The 20361-nt window shown below is 34.3% G+C and overlaps 1 protein-coding gene across 1 annotated transcript; it reads left to right on the top strand.

Moving 5' to 3' along the window:
* Positions 1-2445: 2445 nt before the first annotated feature.
* KIAA1107 (KIAA1107 ortholog) lies at positions 2446-19934 on the top strand. The gene is made up of 8 exons (XM_004689784.2): positions 2446-2577; positions 3446-3575; positions 5941-6002; positions 10077-10785; positions 11771-11858; positions 12679-12818; positions 14109-16433; positions 17669-19934. The coding sequence occupies exons 1-8, from the start codon at positions 2449-2451 to the stop codon at positions 18136-18138; spliced, it is 4053 nt and encodes a 1350-aa protein (XP_004689841.1). The 5' UTR covers positions 2446-2448; the 3' UTR covers positions 18139-19934.
* Positions 19935-20361: the final 427 nt, after the last annotated feature.

Raw genomic sequence — 20361 nt, 5'->3', positions numbered from 1 at the left:
ACCACTAGAGACTATAAATAATTTTAGCCTTTCTAAATTTGTAATAAAGAGCAGGTACTTTATAGTCAGGGAAGAAAATTAAGGCTATGTCAATGTAGCCATGCAATTATGAATGATATCTGTAAGTACAAAAATTAAAAATCTTAGTAAAATAGTAGATAAAAGCCTACCAAAAATCTCAGGGAAGTCAAATTTTTCTTTACAGTTGTCTTATCACCTTGCTATCAGATTTGTTTTCACTATTTTTTTTATTACAAAAGTTTATTTTTACATCATTTTGTATATTTTTTTCCCATCTCAATTGTAATCCCCGCGGGTTTCCCATCACCAAGTCACCCATGTGCCATCACCATAATCCCGTGCATTTCCCTCCCCCCACCCCATTTTTGATCCCATTCCCCACTCCACCCCCACAAAATGTCTCTGGTATATGGTTGTTCATTATTTTTGTTGTTTTCCACCTGGTTCATTATACTCCTGCTATGAGTGAAGCCATCCGGTATTTTTCTTTCTCTTTCTGGCTTATCTCACTAAGCATGATCTTTTCCAGTCCCATCCAAGTTGCTGCAAAAGACATGTGTTTCTCTTTTTTGGTTGCTGAGTAATATTCCATTGTATATATGTACCACATCTTTTTTATCCAGTCATCTACTTTTGGGCATTTGGGCTGCTTCCATGTTTTTCCAATTGTAAAAAAAGCAGCAATAAACATGGGGGTACAAGTATCTTTTTCAATCAGTATTTTTTTGTCTTTTGGGTAGATACCTAGGAGTGGGATTGCTGGGTCGTAAGGAAGCTCCATGTTTAGCAGTTTGAGGAACCTCCAAACAGTTTTCCATAGTGGTTGTACTAGTTTGCATTCCCACCAGCAGTGCAGGAGAGTTCCTTTTTCTCCACATCCTCACCAACATTTGTTGTTGCTAGTTGTTTGAAGATGTGCCATTCTCACTGGGGTGAGGTGGTATCTCATTGTGGTTTTAATTTGCATCTCCCTTATTACGAGTGATGTTGAACATTTTTTCATATGCCTGTTGGCCATCTGCATTTCCTCTTTGGAGAAGTGTCTTTTTAGCTCTACTGCCCATTTTTTGATGAGGTTGTTTATTTTGTTGAGTTTCATCAGTTCTCCGTATATTTTTGTGATCAGTCCTTTATCGCTACTTTTGTGTGAGAAAATGTTTTCCCAATTAGTGATCTGTCTGTTTGTTTTTAGTAATGTCTCTTTTGCTGTACAGAAGCTCTTTACTTGATGTAGTCCCATCTATTTATCTTTGCCTTCACTATTGTGGCGTTGGGTGCTCTGTCTTTAAAGATGTCGCTGAAGTGTATGTCATGTAGTGTTTGACCCATCTGTTTTCACTATTTTTTAAAGGTGGATTCTTCCTACTTTGCACCTTTGGGTAGTTTTGAATCAGTGAATAATTATTACATGTAAAACTAATGGCAGAGATGTTAGCCACCTGGGATTTTGTGGTTTGTTGCAGGAAAAAAATCACAAGAAAACAGAGAACATTTGATAAAATATTGCTCAATATTTTATCAGCAGTAATCTAACTATTTTCCCAATATTTTTTAAATTATAAAGAATGATAAGAATGCTGCTTTTCTTCTGATGGAAAGTGACAGGCTCCTCGTCAGTTTACCCAGAGTGAAGTGGACGGAAGCGGCACTTGCTATGGCCTCTCAGCTGCAAGAGGAATGTATTGCATTTATTATTGAAAACTTCTCTAAGATTATTCAAAGTGAAAATTTTGCTCTTCTCTTACAGGTACAGTTTCTAAAATTATATCCTACATTTAATACCATCTTTGTGTTGTATTTTAATTATGTAAGAGTTTTTGAATTCAGTTTGCCTTTGATTAAATTAGTATGGCTTAAATAAATTCCATAGCAGATGGCATATTTGCATAGGATTTAGAGCAGTGATGGGCTGGATTTTTGGCTCACAAGATACTGAAAGGGTGTGGGGGGGAAGGTTTTAGCGCTCTGGCAAGCACAGTATAACTGGCCAACACCAACCTTCAAGGAACCTAAGCCATATTTTAGGAGCCAAAGTCTTAAAGATACTGTTTTGGTCAGTAATCAATTGTGTGCATGTAAACTTGTCTTACTTGAGACCCCTTTCTCTAAAATTAGTTATTGAACTTCTATCACTTACTTCCAAGTTCTATTTTCAGGACTGTTTGGGTACTTATGTGTGTGTGTATGTGAACATATGCAGAAATGTTTCACTTTTGTTTTACTGTAATTATAAATAGGGTTATTATGTTATACAATTATAATAATAATAATCACTATTGTTACTAACAAAGGAAATAAGATTTCTAGTTGACTTCATACAGCCAGTTATAAGAAATGGTCTGCCATTATGCCAGATCTTCACATTTTGTACACATTTTATGTATAGTCTTACTAAATACCAGTTTCTGTGTTTTGTAGTCACAAGCAATGAGCAGCAAAGCTGATCTCTTGGAAAAAATACTGAAAGCAATTGAAGAAAACATTACTACTGAGAATAGTTGCTCTCTTCTTATGGCTCTGGACACATTACTAAACTCTGACCATACAAAAGAAATGGTATTGAATGTAATAAAGTTTATTGAAATGATAAAATATTTGAACTCTTAATATTTTTAATTGTGTGCACATTTTAATTGTTGCATGATTCATTGAAACTAGGTGATAGAACTAGGGAGTTGATTAGAGTATTTAACTTTTGTGTATGTTTGGAATATTTCATGATACAAAATTTTTAGAATTTCATTTACTTCTAAATGGATTTAAGAAGTTTAGAATTTGGCATTTTCCAGGCTAATTCTAAACACAATTTGGTATTAGCAATATTAATTAGTAAAGTATAACTCTAGTATTTTCCTCCATTCACTCACTAGATTAAATTTCTTAAATAAAAAACTTACATAGAATTGTAAAGAATATTTTTAAATTTTAAAACATCAGTGTCTTTCGTTTTTATAATATATTAATTATTTTTGTCTTCAGAAAAAAAATTGGACTGTGTGGAAAATAAATATTTAAAAATAACTTATTTTTAAATGCAGTTAATCAATGACAATAAGCTAATTGCAGATTATTCACATATTTGCTTAACTGGAATGATAAAATATTTCATCATACTTATTGTATAAGTATTTGACCTTGTAATATCAAGGTTGATTTGAAAAGGCTGTGTAAGGTATTCATGTTAAAGCCATTGATGGTTTAAAATAATGTTTGGTTGAAAGGATAAGGTTTAGCTTCATATTCTCTATAAAACCCTGTTGTTGAAGGATAAGCCTTCATAAATAACATGTGACCAACGATCTTAAAAATCTAAGTGATGACATCATTGATCTAGCTTAGGAGTAAGTAGATTCGGAAAGGAATAATGACTGGTTGCTATGACAATGTGGCTCTCACCAGCTGCTGATTTGTTGCTTGAACACAGGGTTTTACGTGTAAGATCCAGGCTCTGCGTGATAAGCTGTGGGTCTTCCTGGTTCAGTCTTTCTACGCTGTTCGTCACACAGAAAGCTGGAAGCTGATGAGCACAGATGATCAACAGAAAATCCAAGCAGGTATGTTAGCCTTGAAATTTTTTTATTCTTACATTATGATCTTTGTGACCAGAGATATTTCGAGGGAGTTCTAATTTGTGGTAGGATTAATGTTTGTTTATTTCTATTCAATAATAGCTTGCTAATTGAAACTAGTGATAGTATGTTCAGGCAGTTTTAATAAATCATGCTTTTTTGCTCTACTTAGAAAAATGAAACTCATTTCCTTTATATATCTATCTCTCTCTGTATATATGCACATATATATTCACAGGAATTTTTAATCCTATTCCGTATTAGCAACAATGTTTCAGACAAATTTTCTTACAAGCATTCTCAAGAGAGTAAAGTAGAGAAAAATATAATCCACATAGAACAAATGAATAAACATACTTTATCTCCCTTTTAAAATGTAGTTTGTCATAAAGCTTTTCCATCTTTCGCATATGATATCCTTTCTTGTGGTTTTGCCTAGATTAGATGGATTTATTTCACAATTGATTGATTCAGTGAGATGGTGTGTGCTACTGCGGAGTGTCCCTCAGGAGACCGCACAGCGGTCTCTGACATTTAAAGGCACCATTGGAAGCATTGGAAGCATTAGCTTCAATAAAAGATGTAGCTTGCTCAAAATGTATGTTTGGTTCAAAAACATTAAAATAAAATTTTAAGGGTGTGGAACTGAAAAATGGCTTCATGACTATTTTTGGGTTAAAGCAGGTGCCTTAGAAAAAAATGCTGACAGATTCAGCAAGTATACTTTTCAGAAACACTCTAAGTTGAGACTGCAGTTCATGAACCAGACATTTTTACACTATACAGCATGGAAGCCATATGTGATATATTATATTTCTAGTGGTGAATTGATAGGTTAAGTTCTTTAATGAATTAGTCAGAATATAATCTGTTCTGCTTTGCGCTATGAGCATAACATGATAGTGGAGCTAGATGTGCTCTAAGAAAACACTTCTCAAAGAAATTCCAACAAAATAATAAGAAAAACAAGAAAAGATCCTTAGAAATTGGAATTTTTTCCCTGTGACTATCTCTGTCCTGATTTTTTAGATGACAGCTTTCTTTACTACAAAGATCTATACCTTGAAGAAATAAGACCAGCATTTCATGAATAGGTGTCTTCAACTCTTTTTGGTTGATAGTAAACTTTGTTTTTCTCCATCTTAGAGGATTTCATGGTAAAGTTGGGCCTCAACCAATGTTCTTTATCTTAATTCAAAGTGCTAATTTAAAATATATATGAATACATATATATACACACATAATCAGAACAGACTGTTTTTAGTAATCCAGCTATTGCCAAAAGACTTTCCAACTTACAATACCATGTAAGTGTAATAATATATTTTTTTCTTAAATGTATTGAATTATAATGAATCACGATTTGTACATAATTACTACATTGGGAAACCACAGATAAAGGAGTGATTTCTAGATTGTGTTTTGTAATAACATTTCTTATGTTCTAGCGGAGTTAACTGACCTTTGGAGGAATTTTTGTATTAATTTTTCCCTGTTGTCATTCTATAAGTCAGTCTGTATAATGCCATTTCTAGGATCCTACTTATCTTATAGTACAAATTCTATACAATAGAAATAGTAGAAGGCGCATGGTATAGTTACAGATAATTTAATGTATTTTCATCAACTCTTTTAATAAAAATCAATTTTGGGGAGATTATAAAACTATACTTAAAGCTCTCCTCCCATTATTCCTATATATTTAGCTCTTCTACCATTATTCCTACATATTTACCTGATGTCATTCAATTCTTATTTGAAGAACACAAACATGAGTTCTCTAATAATTCTCATATAAGCCTAATTTGGAAAATACATTCTTATGTAACTCTAAAAAGAATTATGTGGGTTTGATGATTATTTCTTTTTTATTTTCAAAGACTCTTATTTATCTTTTTTCCTTCTTCATGATTTACCTGCTAAGCCAAGTAATAATTAATTTCAACAGAATAGTTTTATTTTTTAAAGTAATCATTTTTCATATTCAATAGTTCTTACAACCTGTAAACTTAAAATCTGGAATATTAGTTGAAGCTGATTATTTCTAAAATTTCACATCTTGAGAAAACTCTTAGTTTTTTTTTAAGTTGAGATATACATTTCTTATTTACTAATTTTAAGAACATCAGTCAATGGGAGCCAAAAAAGTTTGAAATTTAGGGTTTTTTTTTTATGTTTAAAATATAAGGGGAGGGATTGTTTAACTAGATTAATATATACCAAATTGGTTCAGCTTTTAAAAAGTAATTTCTATCAAATTGTAATCATTTTTCTTCCTTATTAGTTTCTATCTACTTCAGTGGTAATTATAGTGTCTCCTATAAAAGTAAACTGCTATTTCTTTCTGCAGCTGCATTTGACAAAGGTGATGATCGAAGACTTGGCAAAAAGCCCATATTCAGTAGCTCTCAGGTAAACTCTTAAAATTTTATAGTTCTCTGTGAAAAGAGATACCAAATAATTTTTTTTTTTTGCATTTCAGAATAGTTAAAAAAATCTATTCTTTCATTGAGTACAACTATTTCTGAATAGAGGTAATTTTGAGTCTTTTTGTAATAAAGTGAACATTTCATAATTTCATTAATGAGATGAATTTTTATATCTAACTGGCATAGAAAGTGAAATATTGTCTATCATTTTTATTTCCTTGAAAACCTTTTTGGCAGTTAATATATTGGAGCTAGTCCAGTAGGTCAGAAACTGTCTAGAATTCTAGACCTCATTTGCTGTCTAATTTTTAAATTAACCTACTTCCAGAGGAAGATTTTAATTGTCCCAATTTTCTCTATACTATGATTTTATGATTCACCTAAGATAGTTTTTAGTATGAAAAGGTAACTATCTTCAAGAGCTGTGTTTGGCTTTAGAAGTTACCTGGTGTACTTAAGAGATATCTAAAGTAGTAAACTCTTAGGAAGTAGACAGAGTTGGCAGAGGTTAGGGTGACAAAGGTAAAAACAAATTGTTGCTCAGTTATTATGGAGTTCCAGCTTTGCAAGATGTACAAGTTTTAAAAATCTGTTGCACAACAAGGTAAATGTAGCTGACTTTACTGCTCAACCCTCTTGAGAATGGTTAACATAATAAATGTTATTCATTTTTTACCACGCACACATGCACAAAGGTTACTTGGTGTATTAGTTATGACATGAACTATAAATTCTAGTCCTTGATAATGATAGTGCATGTTCCAAGCTAACTTACCTGTTGCTACCTAATCAAATATGTATATGAAGTATAAAATTATTCTAACTAGTACATGCATTGCAGTCTTACAGAGACACATATTGAGAGTTTTGGTTTGGGATGCAAAGAACATACTGCCTTTACAGATTGGAGTAGGGAGTCTTTTCTTCGCTGCCAGTAGATAGGAAATTATACAACTTCAAGCCACAACAGAGACCTGTCATGGCTTGCGGCAAAGATTAAGCTGCAAATGTCTTGGATGAGAAACTATAGAACACTGGAGCATCTTGCTTGAGAACTTTCTAGGACTATTTTTCAAGTGTGTTCCACAAAATACCATCGCTATCATATGTTCCAACTAAGAATATACGTTGCCATTGTACTTGAGAATCTGTGTACCCAGTAGGTCCCCTTAGAGACTAGCACCTTATAAAAATTCTGAGAAATACTACAGTAATGAACACTTTTGAATTCTGTTTTACTCAACATTTCCTTTAATTTTTATAACTATGAAACACCACTAGACTCCCCTTTTGCCCTTTTTTTCTTTTAAATTTATTTCTTTATGCAAACAGAACTGGGGTACAGTCCAGAGGTGTGAGGGATGAGAGGATTCACCAGAGACAGAGTGGGGAGCAGAACAGGCGGACTGACTGGAATACACTGCTGAGGGGAGCAGCGGGCTGGTCAGGAGAGGACTACTGCGCCATGTGGGTCAGCTCCCTGGCTTGTGCTGCAGTGGCTGCAATAGCTTCATAGTGCTGTGCTTTAACCCTTCATAGTGCTGTGCTTTAACCCCTTGTGCCACCAGGGAGGGCCCCCCTCACCCTTTTAAGTATCTTAATGTAGCTTCACACAACGTGCATTAGGAGATGATACCTTAGGGTATAGAGTATTTTGCTATATCCTAGTTCCTGAGTATCTCCCATGTGTTTAAGACCCTCAGAAATTACCCTCTCTGCCTTTTGTTTTCTGCAGTTCTGCTATCTTTTATAAACCAGGCTTTCCTCCTTCCTTGCAGCAAAATAAACCAAATCTCATTGCTCTTTCTTACCCTCCTGTGTTTCAGGCTGTTAATTGTTACTGTTAACCACAGTGGGAAGGAAATGGGTGATACACTTTCCTCAGAAGGACAGTAGTATACTGAAATGGGAGCGAAACATAGAATCAGAAGAGTTCAAATCTGACTCTACATTTATTATCTGTTATCATCTGTGAGGCTTGTTTGCTTCTCTGTAAAATGGAATAAAAAAATTAGCAGGATTATTGTGAAAATTGAGTGAAATAACGTATGTACAATTATCTGTTATGTAGTAAATGCTTAATAAATGTGAATGAACAAATGTGTGTCCAAAGAGATAAGATCTTTTGGAGTTGGGAGAAAGTTAATGAGAGTAGATTTAGAGAAAGTTTCCATTGTATTGGTGGTCTGGAACTGTGAATAAAATTAGGTGTCTGGGATTTGTGACAAAATAAAATAGAGGTAGTAATATGCGAAACAAAATGCTAAGAGTTCATCATTATTAAAGCTGGGCAATAAGTGTATGCAAGACTGTACTATTCAGTCCTCTTTTGATTATGTTAAAATTTTTCTATTTATATGTAGGAATATATAAAATTTAAACATTATCTATATATAGAGAGATATTGATAGATAGGTATAGATATAAATGTATACATACAGGTATATATATAAAGGAATAGTACTACAATTAAAAGGGACCTAAGCGGGATGTTTTAGGGGCTCTTTTTCTTCTTTTTTGTCAATAACATGTGGTTGATACCAGCCCAGCCCAGAGCAGCCTTGAGTTCTCAAGAATGCAGTACCTCGAGACACCAAGTGGAACAGAGGCACTGTGGCTCTAGTGGAAACAGGAGAACCAGAGGACAGAGCTCCGGGATGAACCCTGGACAGGGTCTCCTCCTGGAGTGCTTTGCAGCTTCCCTGCAGACACACTTCCTCTTGTTCTACTTTCCTGTAATTCTTGCTGTGAGGGAGGATCAAGGCCACTCAGTCAGGTTCTTTGTTCTGAGCCAACTTAGTCCCAAATTTTTGTGTTCTCCTGAAATATACTCAAAACATGTCGTGAGCATCCTGGCGCCGCCAGTGGGAGTCATTGCATGCTAACTGGGGGTGCGTTCCTAGGGAGGCCACTCACTTTCTTCCCCTGGCTAGTCTCTGAAGGAAGTTCAGTGTCGTTAATTGCTGATTTTGACACTTGTTATTACCACAGTTGACAAGTTGGTGCCTTTTACCACTTGCCCTGGGGCACAATTATTTATTATTAATTATTATGATTTATTTTTAATATTTATTATTAACTACCTGTTATTATCACAGGTGGCACCTTTCACCATCTGTTTTCCAACACCATCCCTGCCCCTCTCACATGATGACTATTCCCAGCTGGTCATTTGTATATAAGAAGGACATAAACTCTGCAGAGTTACTCAGAAACTGCCTAGGAATGCATATACATTAAATCCTCGCCATGCTCTATTATGTTCGTGTGACTATCTAGAGGAATATATTTATTCCATAAACTGTATAGATCTTGCATATTACATGATGCTTTAAAATAGATTCAAGGATGGAGGAATAGAGTAAAATATTTATTTTATTTATTTATGCATATAAGATCTGGGGTACAGGCTAGAGGTGCAGGGATTGAGAGGATTCACCAGAGAAAGAGTGGGGAGTAAAACAGGCATATTCACCAAAACATACTGTTGAGGGGAGCAGCAGAAGAGACAGGAGAGTCTGTTGTACCAGTTGCTGACAGCTTCATAGTGTTGAACCTTAACCATTGGTGGCACCAGGGAGGCCCAGTCACCCTCAAATTGTATCAGATAGTTGACTGTCTTCTTAAAGTATGATCTTGGGTCCTAGTTCTACTCATATCAACGTGTGTCCTTTCATTGCTTTCCTAGTTTCTTATTCAAGAAACAGAGGTACAGTGGGCTAACACATAGGATTGTTGTACGGTTTCAGTAAGCTGATTTATGGAAAGGGTTTTAGCACTTCTATAGGTATTAACCTCTTCTATAACTAAACTTAAATAGCTTGCCTTTTTAAATAATATTGCCTTTCACTTTCTTCTGCTATATTTCAGAGTTGACTAAGGTAAGATGATCAATAGCACATTCAAAGTCTTGATCAAAAATTCAAATTTTGAGTGGTTCTGAATCATAACATGGACTGTAGCTTTTCCTCTTTGAAAAACTGGCTTATCGAAATGTGAAAGTATTACATGTCAAAACCATAAGTCATATTACAAAGTACTTTTTTATTCTTTGTAGCAAAGAAGACAACATTCTGACTCTGGTCTTATAAAAAACACGTCTTTGAGAGTAAATAACAAGAAAGAGTGTTGGAATTATCCCTCTACCAAGCAAAAGATGAAATCCGATGGACTAGGAGCATCAGGGCATACATCAAGTACAAATAGAAATACTATAAATAAAACTTTGAAGCCCGATGATTTAAAGGAAAAAGGTAGTGCCAAAATAGCATCAAAGTTTACAAAAGAATCAAAAACTGGGGTGAAAACTGTTCCTGGAAAGCCCAAAGCTATAATAAAATCCAAAACAGAAAATAGTGATGATACAAAATCAGCAAATGTGTCACCTAGACAAGCTGTGGAAAGAACAGCAGCAGCAGCATTAAACGGACAGAAAAATCCATTAAATGGAAAAGGAGAGAGAAATCAGGAAGGGCAAATTACAGGTGCCAGACCCAAGATACTCACTGGAAACTTCAATGTGCAAACCAAAGCAAAGCCTTTAAAGAAAGTGACAGGAAAAGGTTCTCCAAGCAGCAGCATCGCAGGGCGCTCCGGCAGATCTACCAATTCAAGTATGGAATTATTGATTTCCACTGAATGTCTGGAAGAACCCCGGAAAAATGGATCAGTAGAAGAGAAGTCTTCTAGTCATCCACAGTCCCTTCATGAATCTCCAAGACAGACAGTAAAAAACAATGTTGAAACTGTCAAAACTTCCACTGTAGGTAAGTTTTAACACTTTTTTTGTTCTTTCTAAGGTAATATTTTTTTACCACACTGTATAGGTTTCAGATGTACAGTTTCTCACCTCAGCAACTGTATACATCGCACCAACACCCACCCCCAAATGTCACTCATCATGCCCCACCAGCCTGTCAGCCCCTCTATCTATTCCCTCCCACTCCTTCCCCTCTAGAAACCACCATTCTGCTGTGAGAGCCCAAGAGTTTGTTTTTGTTTTGTTTGTTCATTTGCCTTTAAGATTTGTTTTTGCATAGAAGAACTGGGGTACAGGCCAGAGGTTCAGCGGGTGAGAGGATTCACCAGAGACAGAGTGGGGAGCAGAACAGGCAGATCTACTGAAATACACCGCTGAGGGGAGCAACAGGCAAGACAGGAGAGGTCTGCCATGCCATGTGGGTCACCTCCCTGGCTGGAGGACCCAGGCCTTAGCAGTGGTGGCACTGAGGCTTAACCCCTAGATCACCAGGGAGGCCCCCCTTTTTTCTTTATATTCTACAAATGATTGAAATCATGTAGTACTTTTCTTTCTCCTTCTGAGTTATTTCATATAACATAATGCTCTCAAATTCTGTGTTCTTGCAAATGGCAAGATTTCATCTTTTTAATGGTTGAGTAGTATTCTATTATTATGTATCTTTTTTTATCTACTCAGCTGCCTCAGGCACTTTAATTGTTCTGTATCTTGACTACTGTGAATATATGGAGTGGCCTCATTTTTAATAGCTCCTAGGAAATGTTCCTTGGAAAATATCAACATACCTAGGAAAATATAAACCTATGTTTGGATTTTTATTTAGTTTCAAATGCCAAGAAGTCTTTATTTACATATCGTCATACAAACAAAGAGAAAGCAGTTCTTCCCATACTAACATTAAATTTTGTTTATAGTATCTGAGCAGTGAATTTATACATACTTGTTGCATGATTAGTGTTCTCTGACCTGACCCATTTATTCTTTATGTACAGGAGTAAAATTTAGACCTGTTTCAAAAGTTACCAATGGAACTTCAAATAAAAAAGCCATTCATGAACAAGAAAATAATGTAAATAGCAGGTAAGTCTTCATTCATTGTGCTACCTATATATTGGTTTTCTCTGAAGGTTAACTATATACTGTCTAGCTAAATATTTTTTCCTTTTTATTTTATATATGTATATATATATATATATATATATATATATATATATATATATATTTTACATCTCATTTGTAATCCCCGGGAACTTCCCACCACCAATTCACCCACGTGCCATCACCATAGTCCCATGTGCTCTTCCCGCCCCAGTTTTGATCCTATTTCCCTCTCCACCCCTATAGAATATCTCTGGTTTATAGTTGTTTGTTGATTTTCATTTTTACATATTACAATTTTTTTTTCCGATCCCTGACACTCCTGCTAAGTGAAACCATCCTGTATTTTTCTTTTTCTTCCTCAGTTATATCACTAAGCATGTCCCTTCCAGCTCCATCCATGTTGCCACAAATGGCATGAGTTTATCTTTTTTGATTACTGAGAGGCTGAATATTTTTTCTTCTTGCTTAGAAAATCTCATGTATTTACCAGTGATATTTTAAAACTTTTATTTATTAATAAAGAAATTACTTTGTTTTAAGCAGAATGATGGATGATAGAAAATAATAGTGGAATACTTAATTATACTTATGGCACTTGATTATCTCTTGCTTTATCATACTTGGTCATATAGCTTTATAAATTGAAGACTTATGAACAGGTGGTTTTTCTGTTTTCACAAAAGGGAAATGTTCTTTTTTTTAATTTCTTTGAGGAAAAATATATTTCACATATGAATCTTTTTAAAAGTCCACTTTTGGGATCCTTGAAGTAACGCTGAATGCACATCATTTTTCTTAGTGTGCTAAAGAAGGTCACTAACAAAGGATGTAGTGATTCAGGACCACAAGCAATTTTAAAGAAAAGAGGAAATAGCACTGGATGTATTACCACCCAGCAGAAAATGAAAAATGGCCCTTCTGGTCTTGCTAAAGCTCAAGGTAAGGCTGAGAATGTCCCTTGTTTAAACTGAATAAGCAGAAGTCTCACTTGAAATGTCAGCTGCAAATAAGCAAAATGCAACTGGTTTCAATAATTATTTATTTTGTTTAAAACTAGAGAGATCAGGTTTTATACTTTTACTTTTCAGGCAAGTGTTTTGGTATTTTGGGGTATGGCTTTGTTTTTTATTTTCATCTGTGAGAGAAATTATTAAGATGTCACTAATATATCTGCATTTCTGGCCCTTTTATATATTCTAATATGTTTCTTCGAAGTTTCATTGATAATACAGGAATTCTATCCACAGAATTAGCACTAAAGAGCCCCTTAAAAAAATAGTAATAACAGCCTAGAGTGCTGTGTTATGAATGAAGACTTTTCCCTTGGTAATCTTGTGTTTTGCCTGTTGTTTGACCATGCCCTAAGAAAGAAAATATTACTGATTGTATTGCTTTATTTGCTAAATGTAACTGATTTTATAAATTAATGTGCTTTATTCAGTAAGCATTTACATAAAAAATAGCTTAGAAGAAACTGAAGTGAATTTTGAGTTGAAGGAATAATTATTACTTAGTAAAAAAAATAAGGCAGAGAAAGATTATTCATGTTCTAGCAATAGCTAAAAATTCAATATTTTAAAATATTGGCAATGTTTAAAAAAATATCAGTAGGACATAAACCAGCATAAACAAATGAATTTTCAAAATTTACCTCTTTTCCTCCCGTGACCAGTTTTAGTTTACTCTTCTATGTTCTGAGTTGACTCTAATGACCTATAATAATGATCTGGATGTGAGAAATAAATTTATTTTATTCAGGTTTGAGTAAAAATTTGTGACAATGTCAACATTTCTGTTGTATTTAACTTGATTCTCCTCTTCAGCTATATGGAACAGCCCCCTACTCTTTTCTTACCCACCCTCCCCCCAAAAAAGTCTTCAATGGAAAACCTTTCCTGCCATCTTGCTCTTTTGGTACAAAAAAGACAGGCTTCTCCATGTCCATATGTTCATGTAGATCCAATTCTAACCTAAAGATCAACACTTTTTACTTGAAGAAGAAATAATCCATAAATTTTACTAAGATTCTGAAAAAGCCCCATTATATTTATAGTAGAAAGTTTTTTATCATGTCACTCACTCCTAATTTGTGATTGCCCATGTAATCCTAGTTATATTACCATTTCATTATTGATCTTATTTCTTCTAAAGTAACTTAAAAACAACTGTTAAGTTTCATTTATGAATTGGAAGGTATATATATTTTATTTTTGAATTTTCTTATCTTAGGGTCCCAAGGAGAGTCACCCAATTCAGTAAAATCTTCAGTCTCATCAAAACAATCTGATGAAAATATGACAAAGTTGGACCACAGTACAACTACAGATAAACAAATACCCAAGAGAAAAATTGTCAAGCAAGGAAATACAACTTTGCCTAAAGTTAATGCGAAAGTAGTTACAATGCCTAAAAATCTAAATCAATCTAAGAAAGGTGACACTTTGAATAATAAAGATCCAAAACAGAAAATGCCTCCTGGACAGGTTATATTGAAGACTCAGGCTTCTTCTCAAAGACTTTTAAAAAGTGAAACAGCAGTTGTCCAGAAAAGTATGCATCATGATTTCTGTGATAATAATAATAAGGGTAATAATATTTCTGGACAGAAGCCTCTTGAACCGCTAATTAATCTCCCATCCAAAGTCGGTGGTACAGAAGCCTCTCAGTCATCATGCAAACCTAGCTCACAAAAGCCATTATACAATCACAAACAAGAGAAATTGGTATTAGAATGTCAAAACATGTCAAATCTGGATAAAGCAACGAAAGATGACCTGGAATCAAAACGTATTTGTTCAAATAAAAGTGAACCTAAAATTTCCAGTCACAAAGATCATTGTAACGCAACTAAAACACATACTGGGAGTGATAATGTAGATTCGAAACTTTATAGCACCACTGCCCTAAAATCCATGGTCTTAAATCCAAATGAAAATTCCTTGAACTCTAATCAGCTTTATGATTTAGATTCAACAGAGGCAGGGCAAATTCAAATTCATTCAATATCAAATAGGGAAAAGCAAGTAGGGAGGGAAGATATAATTGAAGCATCAAGCATTAAATGTGTGAAAGATGTTTTACCTTGTGTTCCTGAAAGGACAGACACTATGTTAGATTCTGTGTGTGCTGACAGAAAAGCTGTAATTCATGTAGAAAAACAGACAATTCCTAGTGACTTGTCTGATGACTCTGTTATGAAGGAAGACAAACATACAACAGCAGATTCACATACTTCCTCCAAGTGTTTTTTGGAACGAATATCAGGAAAAAATTCTCCAAAAGAGATGGAAACAACTGAAACTCCAGAGAACCATGACATTCCAGAAGTGCCATTTATGAGTCACTGGAATTTGAGCACCAGTGTTCTGCACCACAGAGAGAGTCCAGAGTCTGACACTGGCAGTGCCAGCACTTCCTCTGATGACATAAAGCCCAGGTCTGAAGACTATGATGCTGGAGGCTCTCAGGATGACGACGGGTCCAATGACAGAGGTATATCTAAATGTGGCACAATGCTGTGCCACGACTTCCTTGGAAGAAGTAGCAGTGATACTAGTACGCCTGAAGAATTAAAAATATATGATAGTAATTTAAGAATTGAAGTCAAAATGAAAAAGCAAAGCAGTAGTGATGTTTTCCAAGTTAATTCGACAAGCGATGATGATGCTCCTAGGAAAAAGCCAGAAATTTGGTCTCGATCTACAATTGTCCACCCCAGGGAAAAAGAAAATGTTCCACGAGGCAGTGTCCATTTTGCTCAGGAAATAGATCAAGTTTCCTCTTCAGCAGATGAAACAGAAGATGAAAGGTCTGAAGCTGAAAACGTCATAGAGAATTTCTCTGCATCTAACGCAGCTCCTCAGCAATTTCAAGGAATCATTAACTTAGCTTTTGAAGATGCAACTGAAAATGAAAGCCATGAATTTTCTGCAACTAAAAAATTTAAAAGGTCTGTTTTACTTTCAGTAGATGAGTGTGAGGAGCTAGGATCTGATGATGGAGAAGTCCACACTCCCCTTCGACCTTCTGTAGGTTGTCTTTCACCTTCCGATGTTTTTGATGGTGTTTTCCGCGAGCATCGTGGAAGGACTTGCTATTCCAGATACTCACAGGGAAGCGAAGGCAGTATCTTAGAACATAAACAAGATAAAGGCAATAGTGTATATAAAAATGAAAGCTCACTTTTGAGTCTGGGTAATACTGACTCTTCAAAAAAAGACAAGCAGAGTACTTCAGCTACAGAAACAAAGAACACGCTAGATGTCCTGGCCAAAGGAGACAGACAGCTTCTACCAGAGGACAAAAAAGGAAACAGCGGAAGTGATGCGGATAATGACTTTCAGCACCGCAGCAAACTCTCCGATAATGATATAAAATCTCAAGAAAGACCATGTCATTTGGCACTTCATCACAGAGAACCCAGTTCTGACATACCAAAGGACAACTCTTCAAAGTCTCTGGACTCCTGCTGGAGTCAAGCTCTGCCTCAGGAAGGTCAAGTGAAAGAGAGCCATTCCACAGCTACCGAAAAAGCTAATATTGCTTTATCTGCAGGTAATGTACAGAAATAGAAGTGCTAAATCCATAAGAAAATGAATTTATAGAATGTTAAAGTTGTATGTAGCCCTGGATGTTATATTTTAGTTAGAAAGAATAAGCAAAAGATTCAGAATTTAAATGAGAATATCAATGTCATAATAATAATGAAAGTTACCTAGTTACTCTGTTGTTCAGTTGAAATCCTAGTAAAGAACTAGTATCTAGGAAAATTTTTGACTAATCTACTAAGATTTTACATGAAAGAAAAATTTAGTTTGCTATTATTTAGTTACTTCTGTCTGATTTAACAGGAATTCTTGACTATTAGAAATTTATTATGCATTGCATATGACTTATGGACTATGCTAGCATATATTTAAGAGGGCTGTGCAATAACTATAGTAATGTTAACTAAAAGCACTGAACTATTTTAGCTGGGTTAATTATTAAAATTATACACATTTTCCAAGAATTAAGACTTTCCGAATCACTGTAATTCTATTCTGAAATTTTCTACTATAAAGGTAAATTTCCTAAAAGAGATTATATCAAGAAGCATTGATAATATATGAAAAAAGAGTCCAGGCTTATTTCATATGATTAGATGACCTTCTGTCCAATCATTTTGTGTGTTTGTCCTCTTTATTATAGTAACTTGAACCAATCGTCACATTAAAATATGCAATAGTAGCTGACGAAGTAGCCATCACATATCAGAACTAAGGAAAATACTGATTGAGCAAGAATAGGGAGCTCTTTAAAGTTGTACCTTTTTTATTTTTATTTTTTGTCCTTGCTTGCATCCTCCTTTGCATGTGCAATATAAAAATAAGCCTTTAGAATAAATGTACTTATTCCCATTTTAGAACTGACTTAATTTAAAAGTCATCATCAAATAACTGTGTCCTTTTTTCCTCTTTAAGTTTCTATGGTAGTGAATTAGATACATGTGCACATTCTATGTTCATGTTTAAATAATTTGTTGTTTTTTGTATCACAAATTTTCAAATTCAATTATGTAGAATTGTTAGTTGCCTGTGTTGATTTTGCTGCTACACATTATGCTTGAGTTCTTTTAAGATACAAAAATATGCCTCAAAAATCTCATCAGTTTTGTATAAGTATCATTTTTTCCCATTCTGTTTTTTTTTTAACTATAACTGAGTTACTGTATTATATTGTTCTACAAAACTCTGAGGGGTACCAACATGTGCAATTTTTACATTGTGTAGTATTATGAATTATTTCAGGAGACATAGATGATTGTGACTCATTGGCACAAACCTACATATATGACCATCGACCTTCAAAAACCCTCTCTCCAATATATGAGATGGATGTAATAGAAGCATTTGAGCAGAAAATGGGATCAGAAACACATGTTATGGACATGAATTGTGAAGACGATCAGCACTTTGCAAAACAAGATTGGACTCTGTTAAAGCAACTGCTCTCTGAACAGGATTCAAACTTAAATATTACAAATTCTGTTCCTGAAGACTTAAATTTAGCACAGTATCTAATCAATCAAACACTACTTTTAGCACGCGACAGCTCAAAACCTCAGGGTAAAGCACACGTTGACACTTTGACCAGATGGAGTGAGCTACCATCTCCACTTGATGATTCCTCAGCAAGCATCACCATGACAAGTTTTTCCTCTGAAGATTGTTCACCCCAAGGGGAATGGACTATTCTAGAACTGGAAACTCAGCATTAAGAGTATTAACATTTTAGAAAATTTTAAACTCTACCACCCCACCACTTTTTGTTTATGTTTATATTATATGAAAATAATTATTACATTAGCCAGAGATAGACTGTCCTTAATATTGAGGGAGTCTTTCCAATTTATTGAGGTAAACATACTTCATTAGTTAATATGATCTCACCTGTAGAAAACAAATGTTTCTCTACAAATTTTGAGCATGTTTTCTATAATTATTAGAGAAATTAGAAGAGGTATAAGGAAAACCTTGCTTCAATTTTCCATTCCTAACTGATCTTTTGTTCACTTGTTCATCATTCAGGAATTTAAAATGTGAATGCACAAATAGATCAGTCCCTTTACTTTTTTGCTCTGCATATGGTAAATTGGTAATTCAATAATAAAAATGTATCGTGCTTGTGTCTATTTATGTAGAGTTAATCTGTGAGTAACATTCAAATTCAGGTTGATATGGTTGAGGCTGATAGCTGAGGGTCAGTAAAAATCTTCATTTCCCCAACAATTGAGATCCAGGAAATTGTGAAGTAAATATATTCTCCAATTTCATTGTTACTAAAATAGAGAAATGTTACTAAAATAGAGAAATGGAATTTTCTAATTCCATTTCTAAAATAGAGAAATGGAATTCTCTAATTCTCCTTTGGGGATATATTCAGAGAGGGAAGACTGCCTTTGTTCAAAAGAAATGGGGAAGCTAGCCATCTGTTCTCTAAGGCTTCCTTTATAGTTACCTGTCACTCCAATTTCCATTCCATGTCAGAGATATTTTAGAACTGCACCTGCAATAAGTCTGCACCAAAAATTTAACTAGAAAATGGGTATATGAGGCAGTTGAGTCAATGAGCATGGCTAACATATGTGTGTTTTTTAATGCATTATCTAGATCTCTTCTTTATTTCCTTGATCAGATGACATTTTCTTTTGTAATGTCAGTAACAAAGCAAAGATAAAAAAATTTTTAAAAAGGCTACTGAGGAGTGAATTCTTAGGTACAATACTGATATTGTGGATGTTGCCTCTAAGGTAAATGAGATTTACTAGAATCAACTTCTTTCTCTAAAGTATGTCAGAAGTGAGGAAATATTTTGGCTTAGAAGTCCTTTCCTAAATTAAAATTGTCAACAAATGGTCAACAATAAGGAGCCTGTATATTGAATATCAGCAATCATATTAATGCATAATCATTTGTTCTTGTATATTAATATAACTGTAAACATTAGCTACTAGAATATCATTTTGTTTCTGTGCCTTCTTAAACTAGAAGCTCTGCAAGGAACACTCAATCAACTCAGTCAGTCATACTGTGGTTTAAGTGCTGTGGTGAGAAGATAAATAAGGTTTGATCTCTGCCTCCCCCCTCAAAAAAATTTGTTTCTGATGAAAGGGAAAAAGCATATAAGAAAAGGGGCAGTATTAGAAGTACTTTGTATTTGTAGTTATTATTTATTTTAATACTTTTAAATATAGTGATTAGTCTAATCCCATTAAGTGTCAGAGAACTGAAGTTCACCTCAGTTCAAAGATTGCCCAAGAGCCCATTAACTAATTTGTGGATTAGAATCCAATAGTCTTTAATTTTAACTTGATGTTATTTCTACCATACAACATAATTTATTGATTTTTATCATAAAACCTGAGATCAAATACATTTAGAGATTAATTTGTAGTGTGAAGAAGTATGATAAAGTCAGAAACAGCACAAGTTCCCAAGTGATTGTGAATATTGTTTTTTTTTCCCAAAATGTGAAATTGTTTTGTTACTTTTAATAAACTACCTCAGAAGCTCACAGATTTATTAACTGAAACTTCATTTCTTTCCCAGCTTCAAGGTCTTGACAACTTTCTTGTTAAATCACTAGACATTTAAAAGTATTTAACTTCATATCACATCAGTAGTAGATAATAGGGAAAGCATTTTGCTTAACTAGTGACCTCTTAGGTTATTTCAGATCTTGTATATTATCACACTCTTTTGTGAATGACACATCTACCAGTCTGTTTGCTATGGGGCTATTTGGGTTAATACTTCCACTCACCAAACATACTGATTAATAATTGTTTATATTTTATATGTTAAGACACAATGCAAAGTGCTTTAAATATGCATTAGCAATATTTAATTCTTACAACTTTTCTATGAGATATGTCTTATGTTTTTTGTGCAAAAAAAAAAAAAAACAAAACTGATGTAGACTTCTTAACCCTGAATGTTCT

Source organism: Condylura cristata, unplaced genomic scaffold (assembly GCF_000260355.1).
Source record: "Condylura cristata isolate star-nosed mole 26May11 unplaced genomic scaffold, ConCri1.0 scaffold00026, whole genome shotgun sequence".
Classification (NCBI taxonomy): domain Eukaryota; kingdom Metazoa; phylum Chordata; class Mammalia; order Eulipotyphla; family Talpidae; genus Condylura; species Condylura cristata.
The sequence above is the reverse complement of the archived record's forward strand: the minus strand, read 5'-3'. Positions and strand labels throughout refer to the sequence as shown.